The sequence below is a fragment of the Desmodus rotundus genome, chromosome 9, assembly GCF_022682495.2.
Source record: "Desmodus rotundus isolate HL8 chromosome 9, HLdesRot8A.1, whole genome shotgun sequence".
In the NCBI taxonomy this organism is placed as follows: Eukaryota; Metazoa; Chordata; class Mammalia; order Chiroptera; family Phyllostomidae; genus Desmodus; species Desmodus rotundus.
The window spans coordinates 92,682,264-92,705,933 of NC_071395.1; the positions used below are offsets into that span (position 1 = coordinate 92,682,264).

The 23,670-nt window shown below is 35.2% G+C and overlaps 1 protein-coding gene across 4 annotated transcripts in view; it reads left to right on the forward strand.

Moving 5' to 3' along the window:
* BRIP1 (BRCA1 interacting DNA helicase 1) overlaps positions 1-23,670 on the forward strand; it is a 134,347-nt gene that overhangs the window by 13,235 nt on the left and 97,442 nt on the right. For all 4 annotated transcript variants that reach the window (XM_045182520.2, XM_053911817.1, XM_053911818.1 and 1 more), the window contains exon 6: positions 20,328-20,618. In XM_045182520.2, the coding sequence (XP_045038455.2) occupies positions 20,328-20,618 (291 nt within the window). The remainder of the gene's footprint in view (positions 1-20,327; positions 20,619-23,670) is intronic.

A 23,670-nucleotide genomic window follows, 5' to 3' on the forward strand; every position in this document is an offset into this window, starting at 1 on the left:
ACTTTTGCACAGGAGTAGGGTGGGCGTCTGGAAAAGCACTGGTGGGGTAGTTTGGATTATGAGCTGAACCAGCCAGTTTTTTCATGGAGCCTCATTTTTGCTTGAAAGAATGACTGACAGAAAACGATGGTAATTATTTTTTTATAGCTACAGTGATTTTATTATTACTTTTTCTGTTCTTTATTTCATTTCAAATTTATTTTTTTCTTTTTTAAAAGTAATTGATATTTTTCAGTTAAAGTTGACATACAATATTATATTAATTTCAGGTGTACAACCTAGTGATTCGACATTTGTATAACTTATGAAGTGATCACCCCGATAAATCTAGTACCCTTCTGACACCATACAAAGGTGGGCAAAAGTAGGTTTCCAGTTGTAATGCAAATAAATAATACAAGAATAAACTCTGCATTTTGTATCTCACAACCGTAAACCTACTCCCCCTTCGTGTAATTATTACAATATTATTTGTTATATTCCCTATGCTGCACTTTACATCCGGGTGGCTCTTCTGTAACTACCAATTTGTACTTAATCCCTTTATCTCTTTTGCCATCTCCCTAACCCCCCTCCCATCTGGTGACTCAAAGTGTTCTGTGGACCTATGAGTCTGTTTCTGTCTGCTTGTTCATTTATTCAATTTTTTAGACTCTGTATATACGGTAAGTGAAATCATACGATATTTTTCTTTCTCTGACTCAGCACAATACCATCTAGTTCCATCTGTCTTGTTGCAGGTGGCAAGATTTCATTCTTTTTTTTTTTAATGGCTGAGTCATATTCCACTGTATATATGCACCACTTCTCTATCTTATTCATGGACACTTAGGTTGCTTCCATATTTTGTCTATTGTAAACAATGCTGCAATGAACCTAGGTGTGCATATGTCTTTTTCAATCAGTGTTATTATATTTTTTAGATAAATACTTAAAAGCGGAATAGCTGGATTATATGAAAATTCTATTCTTAATTTTAGGGGGAATCTCCATCCTATTTCCCATAGTGGCTGTGTGCTAATTTCCATTCCCAGCAACAGTGCACGAGGGCTCCCTTTTCCCTGTATCTTCTCCAGTGCTTGTTGTTTCTTGTCTTTTTGATGATAGATAGCCATTCCAACAGGCACAACCACAGATTTTATTTCAGTGACTGTGGATTAGTTTCCATTTCCATAGTGTTGTATATAGTGGTCCTTAACCCCTGTTCCGATTTTCAAGGTTTCTGTTATCCATGGTCAATTGCATTCCAAAAATGGAAAATTCCAGAAATAAATGGTTCACAAGTTTTAAATTGTGTGCTTTGCTGTGTTCCACTTGGCCCCAACTGGGATGTGAATTTTCCCCTCGTGCATTGTTTCCATGCTGTGTACACTACCCGCCTGGTAGTCACTGAGTAGATGTCCTGGTTATCAGAGTAGTTATTAGTATTTCCAGAGGGAGGGAGGGAGAAAAAGCCCATATTCACATAACTCTTATTACAATGTATTGTTTTAGTAGTTCTATTTTATTATTAGTTACTGTTATTAATCTCTTACTGTGCCTAATTTATAGGTTAAACTTCATCAGAGGTATGTATGTACAGGAAAATAAAAACAGTGTATACAGGGTTCTGTACTGTCTGTAGTTTCAGACATCCAGTGAGGGTCTTGGAACCTATTCCTGCAGATAAGGAGGAATACTGTAAAAGGAATTATGCTTGGTAATTTTTTAAAAATAATCTTTTATTTATTTATTTATTTATTTATTTTAGAGATGATATTTAATTATTTTATAGAGAGAGGAATGGAGGGAGAAAGAGAGAGAGAGAAACATCAACGTGTGGTTGTTTCTCATGTTCCCCCTACTGGGGGCCCTGCCCACAACCCAGTCATGTGCCCTGACTGGGAATCAAACCAGCGACCCTTTGATTCTCAGGCCAGCACTCAATCCACTGAGCCATACCAGCCAGGGCGGTAATTTTTTTTTTTAATTATTTTTATCAAAGTTTTTAAAATTAAAGTATAGTTGACATACGTTATTGTTAGTTTCAGGTGTACAACATAGTTCTTCAACTTTTGTAGCCCTTACGATGTGATCACCACGATAATGCTATAACCATCTGTCACTGTACAAAGTTATTACCACATTCCCTATGCTGTATATTACATCCCTGTGAGTTATTTTATACCTGGAAATTTGTACCTCTTATTCGTCTTCACGTATTTCACCCATCTCCCTATCTCCCTCCATGCCTGGTAATTTTTTATTGAGTTCCGCATACAGTCATGGGTTGCTTAATGATGAAGATATGTTCTGAGAACATCATTAGGCCATTTCATCAGTGTGTGAACATCATAAAATGCACTTAACACAAACCTAGGTCTTGTCGTCTGCTACACACCTAGGTTATGTGGTATAACCTGTCGCTTCCAGGCTGTAAGCCTGTATCGCATGTTGCTGTATAAAACAGCACGAGATTAAATCAACCACAGAGAAAATGATGCAGTCAGGAGACACGACATGGATGAGGTTTCACTGACATACCATGGCGTACTGTTTTAAAGCAAACATTTTTTTATAATTAGAAACAGTATACTCTAAAATAATGATAAAAGTATGGTATGGCAAATACATTAAACCATAACATAATGGTTTGTCATCGTTAACCAGTAGTATGTCCAGTGCATAATTGTGTGTGCTGTACTTGCATGTGACTGGCAGCACAGGAGGTTTACTTACGCCTACATCACCGCAAAGATGTGGGTAAAGTCGTGCTTTCTGATGTTACAGTGTCACTAGGCAGCGGGAACTTTTTAGCTCCACTATAATCTTACGGGACCACCATTGTGTATGTAATCTGTCATTGACTGAAATGTAATGCGGTGTGTGAATGTATTGTGATTTTTACCTTTTTGGGTGCTGGATGTTTATTTACTGTATTTCTGTAAATACTCTTGAGTTTTGTTCTGGAATGCAATTAAGTGACTTTGAATCAGTGTGATCCTTTTGGGTCTTGTTTTAAGGATTTATTAGGTGGGACATGAGCAGGGTTTGGTTTGGGGCTCAATAGAAGCTGGCTCCTGTTGAGTCATCTACCTAGTGCTCCATGAATTGTGAGGTTTTTCCAGCCTGTCTGGTGGGAATAGGTACTATTCCTACCCTGTGGGAATGCCTCATCTTTTCAGGTGGTTCTTGCTGCTGTTTTGGATTATTTCCTCATTGGCATGTGCTAATCAGTACTCTTACCAGATACGTGAGAGGTCCCTCTGCAAATCTCTGGGGGTCATTTGTGCAGCTCTCTCCACTCTGGTATTGGTCCCTGTGAACTTTAGTCTTCATGGTCTCCCTGGACGCTCAGCAATCAGTGTCTCTGGAATTCAGGGTTACTGGGCTGTGCCTGGATTCCCCACTGGAAACTCTGCCAGGACGATACGCTGAGGCAGTCACAGGGCCTGTCTCGTTTGTTTCCTGTCTCTCGGGGATCACTCTTCCGTACCTGATGTCCTGTATCTTAAAAACTATTGTGTTATATATTCTGTCTGTTATATATTTCGTCTTTCAGGTAGGGGATGAAAAAACATTAATTTTGGGGGCAAATTTCAAAAGTCTTTAGATGGCTTATAAAATTCCTATTTACCTGTTCAGTGGTTAGGCCTTTATAAACTTTTTGCATTCTTTTGCCCTTTCTACTCTTCCCCACTCTTTTTCTTCTGAGCAATGTCCTAGTTGTAAAGTGGTATCTCATTGTGGTTTTGATTTGCATTTACATGATAAGTGATATTGAGCGTCTTTTCATGTACCTATTGGCCACCTACATAGTCTTCTTTGGAAAACTGTCTATTTAGATCTTCTGTACATTTGTTTTTTACAGATTTTATTTATTTATTTTTAGAGAGAGGTAAAGGGAGGGAAAAAGAGAGGGAGAGAAACAACAGTGTGTGGTTGCCCCTCACACATCCCCCAAGGTTGCAGGACCTGGCCTGCAGCCCTGGCATGTGCCCTGACTGGGAATTGAACCGGTGACCCCTTGGTTCACAGGCTGGCACTCAATCCACTGAGCCACAAGAGCCAGGTCTGTACATTGTTTAAACGATTTTCTTTATTAATTTTAGAGAGAAGGGAGGGAAGGGAGAAATAGAGGAAGAGAAACATCAGTGTGTGAAAGCTACATTGATCAGTTTCCTCTCACACACCCCCAACTGGGGACCTGGCCCACAACCCAGGCAGGTGCCCTGACTGGGAATCCAACTGGCAACCTTTCGGTTCACAGGCCGGCACTCAATCCACTGAGCCACACCAGCCAGGGCTCTTCTGTACATTTTTAATTGGATTTTTTTTTTTTGCTATTGAGTTGTATGCATTCTTTATATATTTTGGATATTAACCCCTTTTCAGATGTATGATTTGCAAATATCTTTTCTCATTCAGTAGGACGACTATCCATTTGTTGATGATTTCCTTTGCTATGCAGAAGCTTTTTAGTTTGGTGTAGTAGCCTTGTTCATTTTTGCTTTTGTTGTTTTTTGTGTCAATTAAATCATCACCAAGACCTGTGCCAAGGACCTTACCACCTCTGTGTTCTCGTAGGATTTTTGTGATCTTAGGTCTTGCATTCTTTAATGCATTTGAGTCAATTTTTGTGTATGTTGTGAAATAGTTGAATTTCATTCTTTTGCATGTGGCTGTCCAGTGTTCCCACCACCATTTACTGAAGACACTGTTCTTCCCTTATTGTACAACATTTCTTAATCTTTGCGGAGAGGTGTATTATAAATCACAAAAACATTTTCTGTTAATCCTGGAATAAAGAAGTAGAAGAAAAGCAAGTTCCACAAGATTTAATATTTATCATATAGCAACTTCTGAAATTATCCCCAAACCCCTTAAAGTGACTTCAAAAAATGCAGTCTATATTTTAGAACTTATGTTGAGAGATCATATGCCTCATAAGATTTTATGTATCTTATTTTAATCTAGATCATCTAAAGATCTTAAATACAGTAATTTGAGGGGCTTGGACAGTAACATTTCTTTTTTGGGACCTGTCCCTTCAATGGGAGGAAAAAGATGGTGGGACTAGATTTATTATACCTTATATTTCATTCATATTTAACACCTCTGAATTCTAAGGATACTTTTCCTCTTTTGGTTCTTATAAGATGATATTAGGGAGGACAGTATTTATTTTTTAAAAGAATCGTTATTTGGATTCATAAATAACTTCATTCTTTTATCTCTACAAAGATATAAATGTTATATCTTTATATTTTTGAAATCTGCAGTCTTATTTTTTGAAAAACTTTTCTCCATAAATTAAATGACAAATTAGTTTAAAGATTTTGTTTTTCTCTAAATTTGATATTAAATTTTTAGGTTTTCTTTCAAATTTTCTCAGTTTTTATTAAATTAATTTGGTTTTCAACATGGACAATTAAATAGTTTTTTAGCTTCCTGTCATCTCCAGTCTGCTCACTGGCTCTGAAGGTCAGAAAATGGTGCCAGTACCTCCTCTCTTGTTTGAATTACCTGGCATTGCCCACTGGAATAGACGTTTAGAATCTTTTTCTGTACTGATAACTTATATTTCAAAGATTAGTCTCCATATGGTTAAAATATAGTTAAGAAAAACATTGTTTTTTAAAATAGAACATTACCATTCTGATATTACTTTGTTCCATTATTTATAATCATTGTCTCTAGAATTTATTGTCCTCTTCATTCTTTTAGTAAATCCTCACAATGGGTGAGGTATTTTCACAGATTCATTATTATACTTACGTTTTATTTGTTCATTAAATAAATGCTAACATTGTCTATATACCTTTACAAAAGTGATGATATTCTTTGTATAGGAGTACAGTATTTTGTATAGGAGATTTTGTATAGGAGTAGCGTGTTGCTTTAGCTTAGTGTGTAGAAAAGATACAGGTCCAGCAGAGAGCGCTGTTGACCTTCAGATAAGTGGTGTGGGCAAAACCTTGGGCTTTTTTTCTCTTTTTAGTCTTACATCCTTGCCTTGCCTTTCTTTCCTTTCTGTCTCTGTCTGTCTTTCTCTTTCACACCACCTCCTTTTTCTCTCCCTCCTTTTCAATATTTGGCATGTTCTCTAGGATCTTAGGAGAAAATGACCAATTTTCTCTGAAAAGTATTTTACAAGTCCTTTTCTCGTAATTTTAATTCACTTTAATTTAACATAACTGCTTATGTAGTGATACGATGTTTGCTATGTGCCAGCAACACTTCTAAGCACTGTAGAAATATTAGTTTACCTGGTAAATACAGATTCATGTGAGTTAATGCTTTTAATGTTTTTGTGGATTTGATAGTTTTCAAAATAACACAAAACTGTTTAACTCAATTCTTATTGTAACTCTATGAGAAAGGTATTAATATTTTCCTCAGTGGCAGATGAGAAAATTAAGGCACAGAAAATTTAAATAGCTTGTTTACGGCACAGAACTAATATGTAGAAGCTGGTTTAAAGTAAAACCCAGGCCATCAGCTCTAGAATTGATCCTCAACCACCTCACTATTCTGCCTCTGAATAAACTCTTACAGAGGGTCTTTGGGGGAAAGATAGTTCATTTTTGCACTTTTCTAGGTCATGCTGTGTGCAGTACCATATAGATAATTGATTTAAGATAGGTCCTCATTTAGTTCTTTTCATTACAAGGCTTAACAAAGTTTGTGTATTTATTTGTAGGCGTAACTTTTATTTACCTTCTTGCCAGGATATCCATAAGGACAAGTATGATGTCTCTCTTGTTCACTTTTTAATAACCAGTATCGGGCAGAGGACCAGTACCTAGTAGGTACTCACATGTTTGTTAAATAAATGAATGGAAAAAAAATGGCCGACGTTAAGGATGTGCACAATTTACCACTATTTCTTGTGGCTTAGAAATTTTACTCAGATCCATGTGCTTAACGCGGTATGATGGCTCTACATAGAAGCAACTTAAAAAGCAGGTTTTAAAATGTTTTTTTCTTCTTTTATGGTACCTTTTTGTTGTAGTTTTTATGTACTAATTAATATACAAAAATAAAAGTCAAACTGATTTCAGGGACCAACAGGTAAATCGGTGCTGAATATAAACAAAAGATTAGAAACATTTGATTTCTGTAGCTACTCGGAACAAGTTGTTAAATAATATTGCCAACTAAGTTAAGTATAATTTATTCAAGGAAGACAAATTTTTGAAACCTGTCACATGCCAGACGCTTAAAAACAATAACCTGTATTTCCTAAAAAGTTCTTAATAATGATATGATGATAGCTTTCTGGAATATATACTTGTGCCAGGTAATTTATGTTTTCTCATTTAATGTTTATATCAACACTGAGAGGAAAACAGAGTAGATATTCATCTCATTTTACACATAAGAAAACTGAAGCCTGAAAATATTAGATTATTTGACTACGGTTATACTCCAGGTAAATAGTAGAACCATGATTTGAGCCTAGTTCTAGAATTGAGTGAATATGGATTCATGATTATAAATGGGGGAAAGGAGAGAAAAGAAATGGCTAGGAAAAAAAAATTCCTGTTGGCTGGTAAGGAAAACCCTTCCAATATTTGCTGTTTATGTTATTGTAACTTTTTGTCAATATTATAAAAACTGAACCAATATAATGCTGTCATTATAGTTTCTTTCTCACAAAACAGGTTTTACTTTTTTCTAGTGCTATTTGTCTTGTCATTTATTTAGTTTTTTATATTCTTATAACTGTTTGTATCCAAACTCTGATAGAACTTAAAATCTGTCAGTTCATTCAAATGCATCAGGTCAAAATGTCCTGTTTTTAGATTCTTGTTATTTATGTGAAAATAATGAAAAAAAATTTTGATATTTAATTATATATTTTTATGACTTTTTTGTATATGAAAGATCATGTGTTTCTTAGAGAAAATTTGAAAACCATCAAAGTATAATTAAGTTATTAACATGAATTACTAATTCAACTATCCCCTCAGTATTAACCCCTGATATTTTGCTTGCTACCTATTTTCATACACATACACACACGTAATTAGTTATCTGTTGCTATGTAACAAACCAACCATTTATTTAGCTTATTATTCTGGGGGTCAGCAGTTTAGGCTGGGCTCAGCTGGGCATTTCTTCTGCTGATCTCAGCTGGGCCACTCATGTGTCTGTGGTCAGCTGCAGGTCAGCTGCAGGTCAGCTGCAAGTCAGCAAGGGGACTCTGCTACAGGGGTTGGTTGGCAGTCCCCAGGAACCATGGGGTAGGTATCGTCATCTAGCACACTAGCCCTGGTATGTGTATATGGGGGCCCCAGGGTTTCCGGGCGCAGCATGAGAAGAAACCCCAATATACAGATATCTTTTGAGCTATATGTATCATGCATGCTCATACCCCAGTCGTCAAAGCAAGTCACATGGCCAAACCCAGATTCAAGGGATGGAGTTCACCTCTTGGTGAGAAGTGTTACAAAGTGACCTTGCAAAGGTTTATTTGTTTTAGGGTTGCTCTAGGGTTTATAATTTGCATCTTAAATTTGTCACTGTACTTTCAAATATGAGTATTTTACTTCACACGTAATGTGTAAGAACCTTCCACTACTATGCTTTCATTTCCATTCTCATCTTTTGTGCAATTTTTGTTATATATTTTATTTCTCTATATATTATGAGCAAAACAATATTTTGTTAATATTTTTGCTTTAAATCATCAGTTATTCTTAATTTTTGGTTTGTTATTAAGACTTTATTTTTATAGACAGTGTAAGGATCACAGCAAAATTGAAGGGAAGGTACATGAATTTACTACATATGCCCTGCCTCCCCGCATGCAACGCCACCCCCACGATCAACATCCCCCACCAGAATAAACATCCCCCACCAGAATACCAGAATGGAGTATTTAGTGTAGTTGGTGAACCTGCACTGACGTACTGCAATCACCCAAACACAGTTTATATTATGGTTCACTCCTCATGTTGTACATTTAATAGGTTGGGACAAATGTATAATGCATGTATCCATCATTATAATTTCATACAGAGTATCTTTACTGCCCTAACAATCCTCTGTGCTCCGCCTGTTCATCACGTCCTTGTCCCCCAGAACTGCCGTCAATCACGGATCTTTTTTTAATTGAATTCATTGGGGTGAGATTGGTTAATAAAATTATATAGGTTTCAGGTGTACAGTTCTATAATACATCCTCTGTATATTGTATTATGTGTTCACTACCCCAAGTCAGGTTTCCTTCCATCACCATTTATCCACCCCTTAACCACTGATCTTTTTACTGTCTTCATAGTTTTGCCTTTTCCAGAATTTCATATAGAATTAGAATCATATGGTATGTAGCCTTTTCAGATTGGCTTCTTTCATGTGGCAATATGCTTTTAAGGTTTCTCTATGTCTTTTCATGGCTTGATAGATCATTTCTTTTTAATGCTAAATAACATTTTATTGTCTGGATGCACCACAGTTTATCCGTTCATCTACTGCAAGACATCTTGTTTGCTTCCAAGTTTTGGCAGTTACGAACAAAGCTGCTATAAACATCTACGTACAGGTTTTTGTGTGCACATATGTTTTTAACTCCTTTAGGTAAATACTAAGGGATGTGACTGCTGGGTCATATGATGAGTATATTTAGTTTTTTAAGAAACAGCCAGTTGTCTTCCATAGTAGCCACTATGGACCATTTCGTATTCCACCAGCAATAAAGGGGAGTTCCCGTTGCTCCGCATCCTTGTTAGTATTTAGTGTTGTCAGCTTTCTGGAGTTTGGCCACTCTAACAGGTGTGTAGCGATATCTCGCTGTTGTTTTGTTTTGCGTTTCCCTGATGACATAATGACATATTATGTTGAGCATCTTTTTATGTGTTTATTTGCCATCTGTGCATCCTCTTTGGTGAGCTTTCTAATAAGGATGAAAAAGCGAGGGTCTAATAAGGTCTAAAAGGATTAAAATAGTCATTTAAAAAATTGGGTTGTTTTCTCTAGTTGAATTTTAAAGAGTTCTTTGTATATTTGGATAAGTCATTTTTCAGATGTTTTTATAAATATTTTTCCCCAGTCTGTCATTTGTCTTCTTATTCTCTTGATATAATCTTCTGCAGAGCAGAGATTTTCAATCTTAATCTACTCCAGTTTATTAGTTATATCTTTCATAGATCATGCCTTTGGTGTTGAATCCAAAGTCACACCCAAGATTATCTAGGTTTCCTTGTGTTATCTTCTAGGAGTCTCATACTTTTGTGTTTTACATTTACGTCTGTGATCCATTTTGATTTAATTTTTGTGAAGTTGTAAGAACAGTGTCTAGATTCATTTCTTTGCATGTGGACGTCCGGTTCTTCCAGCACCATTTGTTGAAGAGACTAATTTCGCTCCATGTTACTGCCTTTGCTCCTTTATTGAAGATCAGTTGACTATATTTATGTGGGTCTATTTCTATGCTCTCTATTCTGTTCCACAAATTTATTTGTCACTCCTTTCACCAACATTGCGTTGTCTTAATTTCTGTACTTTGTAATAAGCTTGAAGTTGGACAGCATAGTCCTCCAATTTTGTTCTTCAATACTGTTTGGCTATTCTGAGTCTTTCACCTCTTTGATAAACTTTATAATTAGTTTGTCAGTATCCACAAAATTACTTGCTGGGATTTTCACTGGGATTGCATTAAATCTATAGGTCAAGTTGGGAAGAACTGACATCTTAACAATATCGAGTCTTTCTATCCATGAACATCTCTCCATTTATTTAGTTCTTATTTGATTTAATTAATCAGAGTTTTATAGTTTCCCTCATGAAGATCTCATTAGATTTATTTATACCTAATTATTTTGGGAGTACTAATATGATGGGTATTGTATTTTTAATTCTACACGTATTAACCTTGTATCCTGCAACCTTGATAAAATCACTTATTGATTCCAGAAGTCTTTTTGTTGATTATTTCTAATATTGATGTAGACAGTCATGCCGTCAGCAAACAAAGACAGTTTTATATCTTTCTTCCCAAGTTGTACACCTTATATTTCCTTTTCTTGTCTTATGGCATTAGCTAGAACTTTCAGTATGATGTTGAAAAGGAGTGGTGAGAGAGGACATCCTTGCCTTGTACCTGATCTTAGTGGGAAAGCTGTAAGTTTTTTAATATGAGGCATTATGGATGCTGTAGCCTTTTTGCACTTATTCTTTATCAAGGTGAGGAAGTTCTCCTCTGTTCCCTAGTTTACTGAGTTTGTATCATGAATGTGTGTTGGATTTTGGCAAATGCCTCTTCTACATTTATTGATATTACCATGTGAATTGTCTTTTTTAGTCTATTGATATGATGGATTGATTATATTCATTGATTTTCAGATGTTGAACCAGCCTTGCACAGTTGGAATACATTCATTTGGTTTTGGCATATAGTTTCTTTTACACATTGTTGGTTTTGAGATGATAGTGTTTTGTGGCTTTTTGCATTTATGTTGATGGTTACTGTCAATTTGTCCTCTATCTATGAGTTTGTTTGTTTTGTTTGTTCATCTATTTTGATGTAGGTGGGAGACAGGATCTAACTAATTTTTCTCCAAATAGTCATTTGTCTGAATATTAATTAAATAATTTTCCCCACTGAGTTGAAAGGCCACCTGTCTTAGTCAGAGTGATTTGCTTTTGAAGAAATAGAAGCCTACTCAAAGAAAGATCAAGCAGGAAATACAACTGCCCTCACTGGAACTCAGAAGTTTTCAGTTAGCTTCTGTCTTCTCTTTGGGGCCTCAGGTGTGTCTTCCTTGCCTCTCTCTACAGAACTCTCTCAATATTTTTTGTAGACTGGTTTTCTGGATACGTATCCTCTTTCATATGACCTTACCAGGACATCTCCAAATGGAAGGCTTGAAGACTACAAGATGTTCTGGTTTGTTGCCTGTAGTTAAATTAACTCAGTTTACATGTCTCAAGTACCAGTTCCTAGGAAAGTGAGTCTAATTGGCTATGTTATGCCTGGGATTGAGTTTGGGCGTGGTCATGTGTTATTAATGTAAATATAATTCTTTTTTAAAGTCTTCTTTAAAAATTAATTAAAAGGTGAACCTTTTCGGCAGAGGCTATAGATGATGAACAGTTTTCAGAATAAAGGGTTGGGCACATGTCTAAAGAGGTGCTTAGCATAGTATCTTTATCATATACACAAAAATCTTACATATAAAAGGATATATACCACTTTCCCATCTTGTTTTGCTAAAATATTTTATAGTAGTAGTTTATTTTCCAGGTTAAATGCAGAACCTGTGGCAATACTTTAAGTCTACACTGTTCTATTCAATATACTTGCCACTAACCACATGTGACTAATTGTTTTAATTATTAAAATTAAAATTCAGTTCCAGCCCTGGCTGGTGTGGCTCAGTGGATTGAGCGCCAGCCTGGTAACCAGAAGGTCATGGATTTGATTCCCAGTCAGTGCACTTGCCTGTGTTGTGGGGCCAGGTGCCCAGGTGGGGGCCTGTGAGAGGCAACTGTTCATGTATCTCCCACACATCGATGTTTCTCTCACTCTCTCCCTCCCTTCCCATCTCTAAAATAAATAAATAAAATCTTTAAAAAAATTCAGTTCCTCCGATGCACTAATCACATTTCAAGTGCGCAATAGCTGCGTGTGGTTAGTGGCAAGTGCATTGAGTGGTGCTGATACAGAACAGCATCACTGCAGAAAGCTTTACTGGGTAGTGCTTCTTTAGAGGCTTGGATATTGATAACTTGCCTGATTTTTAATGCCCATGAAAGAAGCAAAAGTATTTTACATAGGTTTTTTAAAAAAAATATTTTAGTCAATATGTGGAAGATGATGTCAGTATGGCTTTGTTTTCTCATTTTAAAAGGTTCATGGAAGAGAGTTTGAACATGACCAAAATACCATGACGGAGAAAATAAGTATCTCCTGCAACTGCAAGGGGTAGGATTTTTAAATAGCCTTTTTGAAGTATAATATGGAAGGAGGGCGCATATCATAAGTGTGCAGTTGGATTAATTTTCACCAACTAAATAATATATACATATATTTACTGCAGTTTCTCTATTTCTGGGTTCTTTTTTGTTCATGTCTTGATTGTTTGGATTTTATAATCATAGTGTTGTTCAAGAAGAACACATATATTTCTCATTGTATCACATCAAGAGGCGTATGATGCCAGTTTGTCTCACCGCTGGTGATGGCAAGTTTGACCACTCTATTAAAGTGGCGACTAGCAGGCCTCTCCATTATGAAGGCATGTTTGCCTTTTGTAGTTAATAAGTAGTCTGTGGGGGAGACACTTAGAGACTATGTGAGTATCTTGTTCTCCAGCAACTTTTCACCCAATGATTTTAGCATCCATTTAGGTAGCTTTCAGGAGTCAGTTATTATAAGAGAGTTGCAAAATAGTGATTTTAAAAATTCTATCATTCCATTTACAATTTTTAGCTGGCATTCTTCTCTGAGAAGGAGCTTTCCCGCAGCTCTCTCTTTCCTTTGATTCTCGCCCCCCATTTTTTTCTTGTAAACATCCCAGATATTTTTTATGCAGTTGGTCACCGTACTTTGGGACTCACTGCTATGTATAGTCACATCTGTGTAAAGTGCTATTAATCCAGGAGAATGTTTACTTTATAGCAGGTGGAACATTTTTATGTTTTTGATTTAAACTGAGAATTCTTACAGAATAAGATTGTTCAAGTATTAACTTAGATAAAAATTGTATCACGTTGGGTCTTTCTTGATTAATTCTACCGAAACATAAACTTTTCAGAAACTGGGGCAACTGTGTTAAGGAATTCCCATTTACACTAGGCAAGAAAGTAAACAGTAAGTGGAGAGTAGGGTAACAAACACTTATGGTATCAAAAAACAACCGTGAAAAGGATCTGTCTTAATGTGCTAGCCCATTGCAGTTTAACATATTGCTTACAACCTTCACAATAGAATTTGAGTGACTTCAGTTACACATTCCGGGAGACTGGCAGTCTGTTACAATCAGAGTCTGAACTTTAGAGCAGGCTAATTTACAGCGATGGGATGAAGAAAGTTGTGGATTTGTATTACACACTCTCACCTGACACTGTATCTGATCCCTTACCTGCTGATTGACATCTTGAATGAGCTCTTTGAAGCAAGTTCCAGCTTAATTAAAACGTTTGCTTGGTTAGCAGTGATCTGTGAAAGCCTGTGATAAATATTGAATCAGGTTCACCTGCTGGTTGCTGTGAGTGGATAAACAGCTGCTTTGTGCAGTTTAATCATGAGACTGTGGCGGTAGAGTACTACTACTGTTTGAATTTTTTAAAAAGAATAGTTGAAAAGGTATAGTTATGTCACTTTTGCTATCTTACCAGAGTGTGTGCTTATGTGAGATTTCGCACAACAGGCATTCAGTACCTGTTTAGATGGCTTGGACAACAGCAAATGGTTGATAAAGATTAACAGTAAACCCTGCTTCTTATGCCTCAAAGATCGTAGTATAATTCCACATTCGTTGGCTTTTTACCACTAGCTTTATACATGCATGACTTTTTGAAATAAAAAGGACAGTATTTTGCTTTTTGGACAAGTTAATTGCTAATGAAAATAATTGTTAAAGTTTTAAGATTTAAGGTTATGAATTCCAACTTCTCTAAAAATGTACTGTTTTGTAGTAATTTGAAGAACTTTTAGATATTTTTCATCTGTAAAATGGAATTGAAAATTAATATTACCGAACTGTTTTAGAATTCTGTTAATAATTAGGTAATTAACAAACATCAAAAGAGAATTGAATTTACAAGCAGTAGGGGAACCTTTATAAAATTATCTTTTTTGAATTATCAGTTTGTTTATTTGCAGAATAATTGTGTCTGGCCAAGTTGGTTGTAAAGAAAATAATATTTTCATTTGATTTCCACATAAAATCAGACATACGTTTGGGGGTAAAGCCCTCACCCAAATAAGTCACAATCTTCTTTGAGCCCCTGATGAATGTTACAGACTCACTTTCTAAAAATGCCCACAAATTTGTGCCTATAGTTGCTGGGTCATCTCTAACCCTCTGTAACAGTTCATGGGCCCTAATTTAAGAACCTATTTCCTAATGAATTTGGTTAAAAATGTTTGGTCAGAGGGATTACGATGAAAGGTATTCTACTAGGCACCAGGCAGCCGAGGAAGAACCAGCGCAGTGTGTATTTGCTGTGCAGTGCTTTCTGTGCGGCACCCGCAGCATTTTCCGAGTGTATTACCCACTGCAATCGTTAGCAGTAAGGGTTGTCTACCGTAGGGAGGACTCCTCTTTCTTTGCTAAGTTTTTCTGTTTTTATTCCTCTGATCAATTTGTTTGGAATTTTATGGGGAGAATAATATTTAAGTCATACTCAGCCTGCTCAACATTGTTTTTTGATATTTTATCAGTGTTGATACGTGCAACCCTGGTTTACACTTTTCCATTATATATAGTATTCCATAGACTGACCCCCCCCATTTTATCGATCCATTCTTCAGTTGATGCACTCAGCTTGTTTTCCTCACCATTAAAAAAACAGGGCTACAAATAATATCACTATTGTATCTCCCTTAAAGTGCAAGAGCTTCTCTAGCATTTATACCTACTGTTGTCATGCTGGGTCAGAGGGATTATATGTATTCGATTTAACCGGATCACCAGTTGCCCTCCAAAATGGACGTGCCGGTTCATACTTGAATCAGCAGTTATGAGAGTTGCTTCCTGCGCTTCCTAACACCCAATCCGGTGGGTGTGAAATAGAATCTAGTTATGGCTTTAATTTTCATTTTCCTAATTAGTTATGAGGTTGAGCCTTAGTTTGTGCATCTTTTCAGATGTTTATTGGCCTTTCAGGGATTTTTTTTTTCTCCTCCCACTGGTTTCTTGTTCTTGGCCATCTACTGGATTTGTCTTTTTAAAATCGATTTGTTGGAATTTTTTATGTGTTATGGATATTGCTCTTCAGTTGGTTTTATACATTGCAAATATCTTCTCTTGGTTTGTATCTCTTTACTGTTTTTTTTAAGGGGATATCTTTTTAAATAGAAATTTGACATCTTAACAAGATTATTTTTTTAAGTCATTGTGCTTTTGGTGTATTGCTTAAGAAATCCTTTCCTACATTGGGATTATATTTTCCTGTATAGGGACAGAGATCATATGGCCTACAAAACCTAAAATATTTTCTCTGTGGTCCTTTACAGAGAGATTGTTGCCTCTTGCTTTAAAGAGTCTCTTGAGAGTTTTTGTTTTTTTCCCTTGTGGAACATAATGGGGATATCGTTAGAGAATATTTGATTTAAATGTCAGCTAATAATAAGTTAAGATAGTTTTTATGAATTTTATTTTATAGCTTACCCTTAGGAATATTTTATAATTATATTCAGAAAATAATGCACTTAGAGTACTAACTTTAACAATTCTTTAATTCATGAGTGAAACTGATACTAATAAACTGCAAAAACTGACTTTATAGGACAGTTAAAGAGTGCAGCTCTTTGTAAGTGAGATGAGGTGGCTATTGTTATTGTCTTCTGCTGGGCTCGATATGTCAGGAATTCTAATGTTTCCTGAATGGCTGGCTGGCTGGCTGGGTAGAGGATGAATGAATGAATGAATGAATGGGATAGTACATATAAGGTGGTTAGCACAGGGACAGATTTGATAAGTGGTAATTGTATGTGTTTGTCACAACTACAGTAGCCCAAGTATTAGCATAACAAGATGATTTTTCTTTTTGCCTTGAAAAATAACAGATTGTCTTATATTTTTTTCTTTTCAAGAATTTAGGTATGGTAATGTTTTTGTTGTGGGGAGAGGTTGGAGAAAGTTATGAAATGTTACAGGTTGACATCGTAGTATCTTAGTCTACTTGAACTTCTAATTATAGCTTTGTGAAAGAAATACTGGCAAGGATTTAGCAGTTGGCCTTTCTTTTAAGATCAAATCTTAAAATCTTTCTTCATCCTTTTAAGCCATTTAGATATATGTCTCTATATACCAGGACAAGAGAGAGAATATATAGAAGTTGTTAGAGGAACATATCCCAAAAACGTTTGGTTGCTGACCATCTAAGAACAGTGTTGGCTACTCTCGATTTGAAATATATTTTTAAACAATTGAATTCTGCATATGGAAATAATATAGCTGTTACACTCCCATGTATGCTGTTACTTGGATTGGGTTTTCTTGCCTTTTGTGGAAGTAAAAGGACTCTGGACAGTTTCCAGCTCTGGGAGAAGAAGCCATCTCTTAAAGGGTTTGCCGCTGCCACTCAGTGTGGCTGGCTTACAGGTCTTAGAGATCACAGGTTTGGGGGAGCCCATGTGCTTATCTTTCTTGAAGTGTGTTATCTATCTTTCATCTCCCTTTCATTGAATTGGAGTCCTGTAACCTCCTGTCACTGCTGTTATTATGATCCTGTCTTTAGTTTTCTGACAGCATTGAAAGTGGCTGATTTGGGTTCAAATAATTCTTTAGTTATTAAATGTCTTTTTCAAGCTTCTCTTCTGTTGCCACATTTAGTTTTTTTCCATCCTCAGATATGATTGTACCAAGTCCTTTAAATGGAAACGTCAATAGAAGATCACTCCTGAAGAAATAATTCCTCTTTAATATAGCAAAAGAAAAATAATCAACTTTCTTAATTTCTTTCTTCTACTCTACTTGCCCATCCACCCATTGAAAAATCATCTTCTTGAGGAGTCACCTTAAGTTCATAGGTGGTATAATGAGTTCAGAGCACTTTATCTTGACAAACAGCCCTAGCTGGTGTGGCTTGGTGGACTGAGTGCCGGCCTGCGAACCAAAGGGTTGCTGGTTTGATTTCCAGTCAGGGTACCTGCCTGGGTTGTGGGCCAGGTCCCTGGTGGGGGGTGCACGAGAGGCAACCACACATTGATGTTTCTGTCCCTTTCTTTCTCCCTCCCTGCCCCTCTCTAAGAATAAATAAATACAATCTTTAAAAAAAATAATAATAAGTCTTAACAAACAAACAAAACCATGTTTAATATAAAATCAGCCATGGTTTATAATTTTCTTAATTATGAAGTGAAAAACAAATTTAAGATACCTAAATAAAACTGCTCCAGTGGGAAACATTTTCTGAAACTAATTCTCGATCCTTTGTTTTTGACAGTGCAGCTACTAGCATAACATTTTAATATAAACACATTTCATTATTTAAATTATTAGTGCCCAATGCACACCTTTTAAAATTTAAAAAGTTTGAATACAAAGCAGCAAGTTATAAAGCTGTATAATAGCATTCTTTTTTGTTTGAAAAATTGTATGAAAGATGTATTTATATATATATATATGTGTATATATATGATGGTTTGCAAGTTATAGTGAATTATTTGCCTGATTTATTTTGTATATTTCTGTTTTATTTGAATTTTTTGGTCAGGAACAAAAGTGGAATTAAAAGGTGTAAGTGGTAAAGTTTTAAGTGGAATTGGTATTGAAAAGTGTTCCATCAAAAAGTAGATGATCTTCAAGCTTTTGTGGATTACTTTTATGCTTGGATACGATATATTCACATAGTATATAACAATGCATTAGACCATAGCATTCTAATATTTAGGATGAATTTAACTGTATCATAGGGAAGAGAAATAGTATAATTGAGTGAAAAGATTGAAGGTTATAAAAAAGTAAACTAATTCTGCTACCTAGAGTTACCTTAATTCTTTTAGTATGTTAATTAATTAATGTATCATTGCAAAGGCCAAAAGAGAATTCAGTCAGAAATATCATGATATAACTTGCATCCCATTTTCTGTGTGACCATAAATTGTTAGATATTGCAACATATGTAACATGATCCACGTGTCAGCTGTTTCCTGCCTCACTGTTGACAAGAGCCCCATTCATAACTCTTCTTTTTATCCTTTCAGTGAATAAGTAATTATTCAATATAGAAGGCAGGATATTTGGAACTGGCTATTTAATGTGGCAGCACTCTGTAATGAAATCTGCTGTTACTGGCAACCTGAGAGGGGAATGTAACAATTCCAGCATAGCTGTAACTTTATCTGCTTTGACTGTTTATTTGGCACATCAGTGAACCTTTTATCCCAGTGAGTGACAGTTCCAGAAGGGTCACATTTACATCCATTCTATCATGTATTGTAATATTTAATGGCGGACAAGGTTGAGCGAGACTGGGAGTAATTTGAACTTGCTTTTCCACTGAGTTGAGGCTAAAAGACAGCTTGAGCCCCAGTATTGTGGTGTAACATGCTATGACTTAGCATTTGTTGATGAAGGCTAATCTTACTGACTATAATTTTTTTTAAAAAAGCTTCAGTTAAATGGCATATTTGTTCTCCTAAACCATAACTCTCTGGTACAAATTCTTTTAAGCTACTGTGCTACTTTGCTTTTTTCCCCAACAGTAACCACGTCTATAAACTAACCATTTCACAGTATTTCTCTAAGTGAGGCTGCACTGTCTCAAATTAAGGTTGTTAGGTAGTAGTTACTCAGAACCCATGGGTTCTAATATGTAGCATTAAACTTTTTTCATTTTTGAGAGTTTAGAAACAGGAGAGAAAAAAAGTCAGGTCAAAATCAGGAACATAGACTATATTCCTGAAGTTCTACATTTAGTGTGTTTAAGGAGACATTTATATAACCATTTCAGTTATGAAACTAAATTGTGAGTAAAATTGTCCAGGAAAGCCTATCTTGAATGATAGTTGTACTGATGGATTTGATTCTGTGACAGGTAATTGAATTTCAGATGTACTTGTTTCACACAAGCAACCTGCCTTTAATATTAAATGTTAATAATATGCATTCATTTTCATGCCTTTGCTAGAGAATAGTTTTCGCTTCTTGTTGTTCAGTGATACTCTAGATTCAACTTGATATTTCTGTTCTTTTGTAAGCTATATTTTAAATACTTAAAAAAATATTGGCGTATTTTAGGATATTTAAATGGACTATGCTGTGAACAAAGACAGAACGATTACCTCTATGCTCTAATATCACAAGTTCACTTAAAGCCTAAACACAAATTAAAATTGTCCTCAGTTTTGTCTTATTGTTTTTATAATTTATGAAAGAAGAAAGCTTAAATGTACTTAAAACATTTGAGAATTTGAGAGTGGGAGTGGTATGTTAGAAACCAGTGCAAATATAGATACATCATTTATAAGTTTTAAGAGTGAAAGAGAACCAGTTTGAAATGGAATTTGTAGTTTTTCTTTAATGGCAGTTTTTAGATGGTATCTTGAAATTTCTCTTTATTTGACAGTTGTGATTCATGGGCTCTGATTGCATGAGAGGTTTGATAACATTTTTATGGTATCCAGACATCAGTTATCTTTTTCTTTCTTTCTTTGTTTTTTTGAACAGCAATCTGGTCACTGTTCTAGGTGCTGCTGTTCTACTAAACAAGGAAACAGTCAAGATTCTTCAAATGCCATTAAGAAGGATCATGGGGGGAAATCCAAGGTACCAAAAATATATTTTGGGACACGTACACACAAGCAGATTGCTCAAATTACTAGAGAGCTCCGGAGGACAGCGTACTCAGGGGTCCCAATGACAATTCTTTCCAGCAGAGATCACACTTGTGTCCACCCCGAAGTAGTAGGTAACTTCAACAGAAATGAGAAGTGCATGGAATTGCTGGATGGCAAAAATGTGAGTAAAGTTATTTTGTTTTAGAGAAAAAATAAGGTTACAAGCGTGAAAGTTACTCAAATTTTGGTGTTCATTTTGTTTTATATGTACATTTCTAGTGATAATCAAATAATGTATGAAAATGGAATTAATTGCTAGTATTGATATTTTTGAAAGACAATTTTACCACAAGAAAATCTTTAAATTTAAAATTATGGGGTTTTATCCTAAAGTTTGGGGGTATTTAACGGTAATTTCTTGGAATTAATATCCATTTTAACCAGATGTCTTCTTACTTTCTTTTAAGTCCTTCTACCAAAAATAGTCAAACATGGATGATGTCATAGGAAGAGATAAAAGTGTTTAAATGATTTAACCTAATTAGATTTCATTACTGTCGTATACATATTTAAAAACTTCAGAGGAAGATAGTTTATTCAGGCTTTCTCTGAGCAAATTTTAAAATGTTTTTTTTTAATTGAATGAGAAATATGATGATTATCCCATCTCATTCTAATTAACACAAATTTCTCTTCCTAAAAAATTATATTAATTATTGACTTTAAAGATATGTCATTGGTGGTTTTGAAGTTTTCCAGGGAAATCTAGAATAACAAGAATTTGGACTAGGTGGATATAGAGGAGTCTTTCTTACTAAAGATATATAATTTTTAAATAATTTTGGCAAAGTATTCGTTTGGTCATCTGTGTACCTGTTTGATAGCTAGTTTACTCTAAAATGGAAGTTCTGAGTCTGGAATTACATCCAGAAATTATTGGTGAACCATAAATTGATAGCATATGAAATGACCAATGATATTTTAATGTTTTCTGAAAGTTGTTCTATCTTCACTAGTATTTTGTCAGAGTTGTTTTTACACAAAAGGCTATGAGCCATAGCCCTTGGAGTTTTATTTAATTGATATATCACCTTCTACTCTATAATTTAAATAGATTTACTTTGTATTATGCTTTTCTGTCTCAGCGCTTTCTCTTACTAGATGGAAATTTATTCATTTTACTTGGGGACATTCAAAAGATGCTTCAGTAGACATTCATGTGACTGTGAAGTGTAACTACTAAGGACATTCAGTGGAAAAACTTAGGGACTTGTTTAGAGCTAGGAAGAAAATATAAATTAATGAATCAAAACCGTTTTTGAAATTCTGTCTATATTTATTCTGATAAGTTCTTTTTAACTAACTGAGGAACTGTGAAATCTTCAAAATATTTAAGAAGTTCTCTTCAAGGAGAGATGAAAATAGTAAAAAGTCAAATGCTAAAAATGTAATAAAGGAGATAAAAGGCTCTTAGTGATAAAATGCTGTAAATTTTATGCTTAAGTAGACATCTTTCCATAAATGGCTAATGTATCTACTGGATTCCTCAAATTCTTGAAATTTGTTTTTGTCTATATGGTCCATGCAAGAGGACCTGCTGGCATTGCCACGATCTTTGTATTGTTGTTGGGAAAAAGTCTAACAATTCATTGTCTTGTTATTAAAAGCAATTACAAAGTTTAAGATTGTGCCATTGTAAGCAAATAGTCTCATTTTATGTAATCCTCTAGAACCCTGTAGTTATGGTTATGTTTTTTGATTGATCTTTACTGTCCCGAATGTGAATCATGTACAAATAAAAAGTAATCTCAGAGACTTGCACAGTCATAATTTTTCATTGGCATTTACTTTCTGTTTTAAGGTAAACAAGTCTTTTGTTTTTGAATATTAGCAATATACATAATGGAAGATGCCTGCTTGCAGTTGTTTGTTTTGACCTAATTCTGCCTCAGAACGCTTAGCTCGTAGGCATACATGAACATTCTTTTTCTTGTTCCCAGCCCTCAAGGTAATTTGGTATTGTAATGAGGGCCAATTACACAGTCACTGTAGGTGTCTGTGTTTACCGTGCCTGAATTACCAAAGCGAATGATAAATAGATAACTTGACAGTTTGAGTGGAAAAGAGTTTAAAGTGTGATAACACTTCAATTGACAGGCTCCCCTCAGGGTTGTGTTACACTGCTAAAGCGATGAGCTTTTCTGGTTTTGCTATCAGCCTGCACAGGAGTGTCATTCTAAGTGCCCTTGAAGTGTAAACTTTCTGATTTTTTGGCTTGATCCAAAGGCACATATGTTTTTGTTCACTGTTTCTTTCTCTAAAGTTCTCTTGTACTGGAAAAGCAATGGATTTATTCTCTTAAAAGTTAATTTTGTTTCAGTTAAGAAAAAAATCAACTAGCCCCAGAAAGAGTTCTAGAAAAATTATTTTAGATATAGAAGAATATCTGTTTTTGTTAAGATGAAGTTTAACAGTTTTTAATCACAGACTCTGGAGGCACCTGCCCCCATACTAAATGTATACTAAGAAAATATTTAGAAATGGGCACACAAATGCTCATTGCAGCATTATTTATAAAGCAAAAATTAGTAACAGCCTTAAATGCTCAATAATAATGAAACGGGTTCATCAACTGCGGCACGTCAATTCAGTGTACAGATGTGGGTGACAATGAAAATACTTAGTCATATGAGAAAATATATCTTATAGGAGTTTTACTAAGATAGGCAGAGAGAAAAAAGTGATCCTAGTTTTGTGAGAAGTGATTATTGTGGCTGGATTATTAGTAATCCTCAATGCCTGGGGAGAATTTTTTTCATTCTCATTATTTTAATACTAGGTTACATTGTAAAGACATCAGTACATACATACTACATACATGTAGAAGATACATGAAATGACTCATATCAAAATGTTAATAATACATTTTTTGTGTGATGGAATCATAATATAGGTTTTTTTCCCTTGATACTCGTATGTATTTTCCAAATATTTGGAGTGAACACCCTTTATTTTTTCCCTTGGGACATACCTTCCTCTCTAGCTCCTTCATTTCTCCTCTCCCTCTCTTCTTTCCTTCTTTCTTTTTACATATTTAGTTTTGATTAAGTAATACTGTCTCATGTCTCAACTTGAAAGGTACAAACGTGTCTGTTGAGAAAAATTTCTCCCACTCCTGTCCCTAAGTCACTAGGAATCTTGTCTTCGAAAGCAATTAGTGATACCATTGCTCT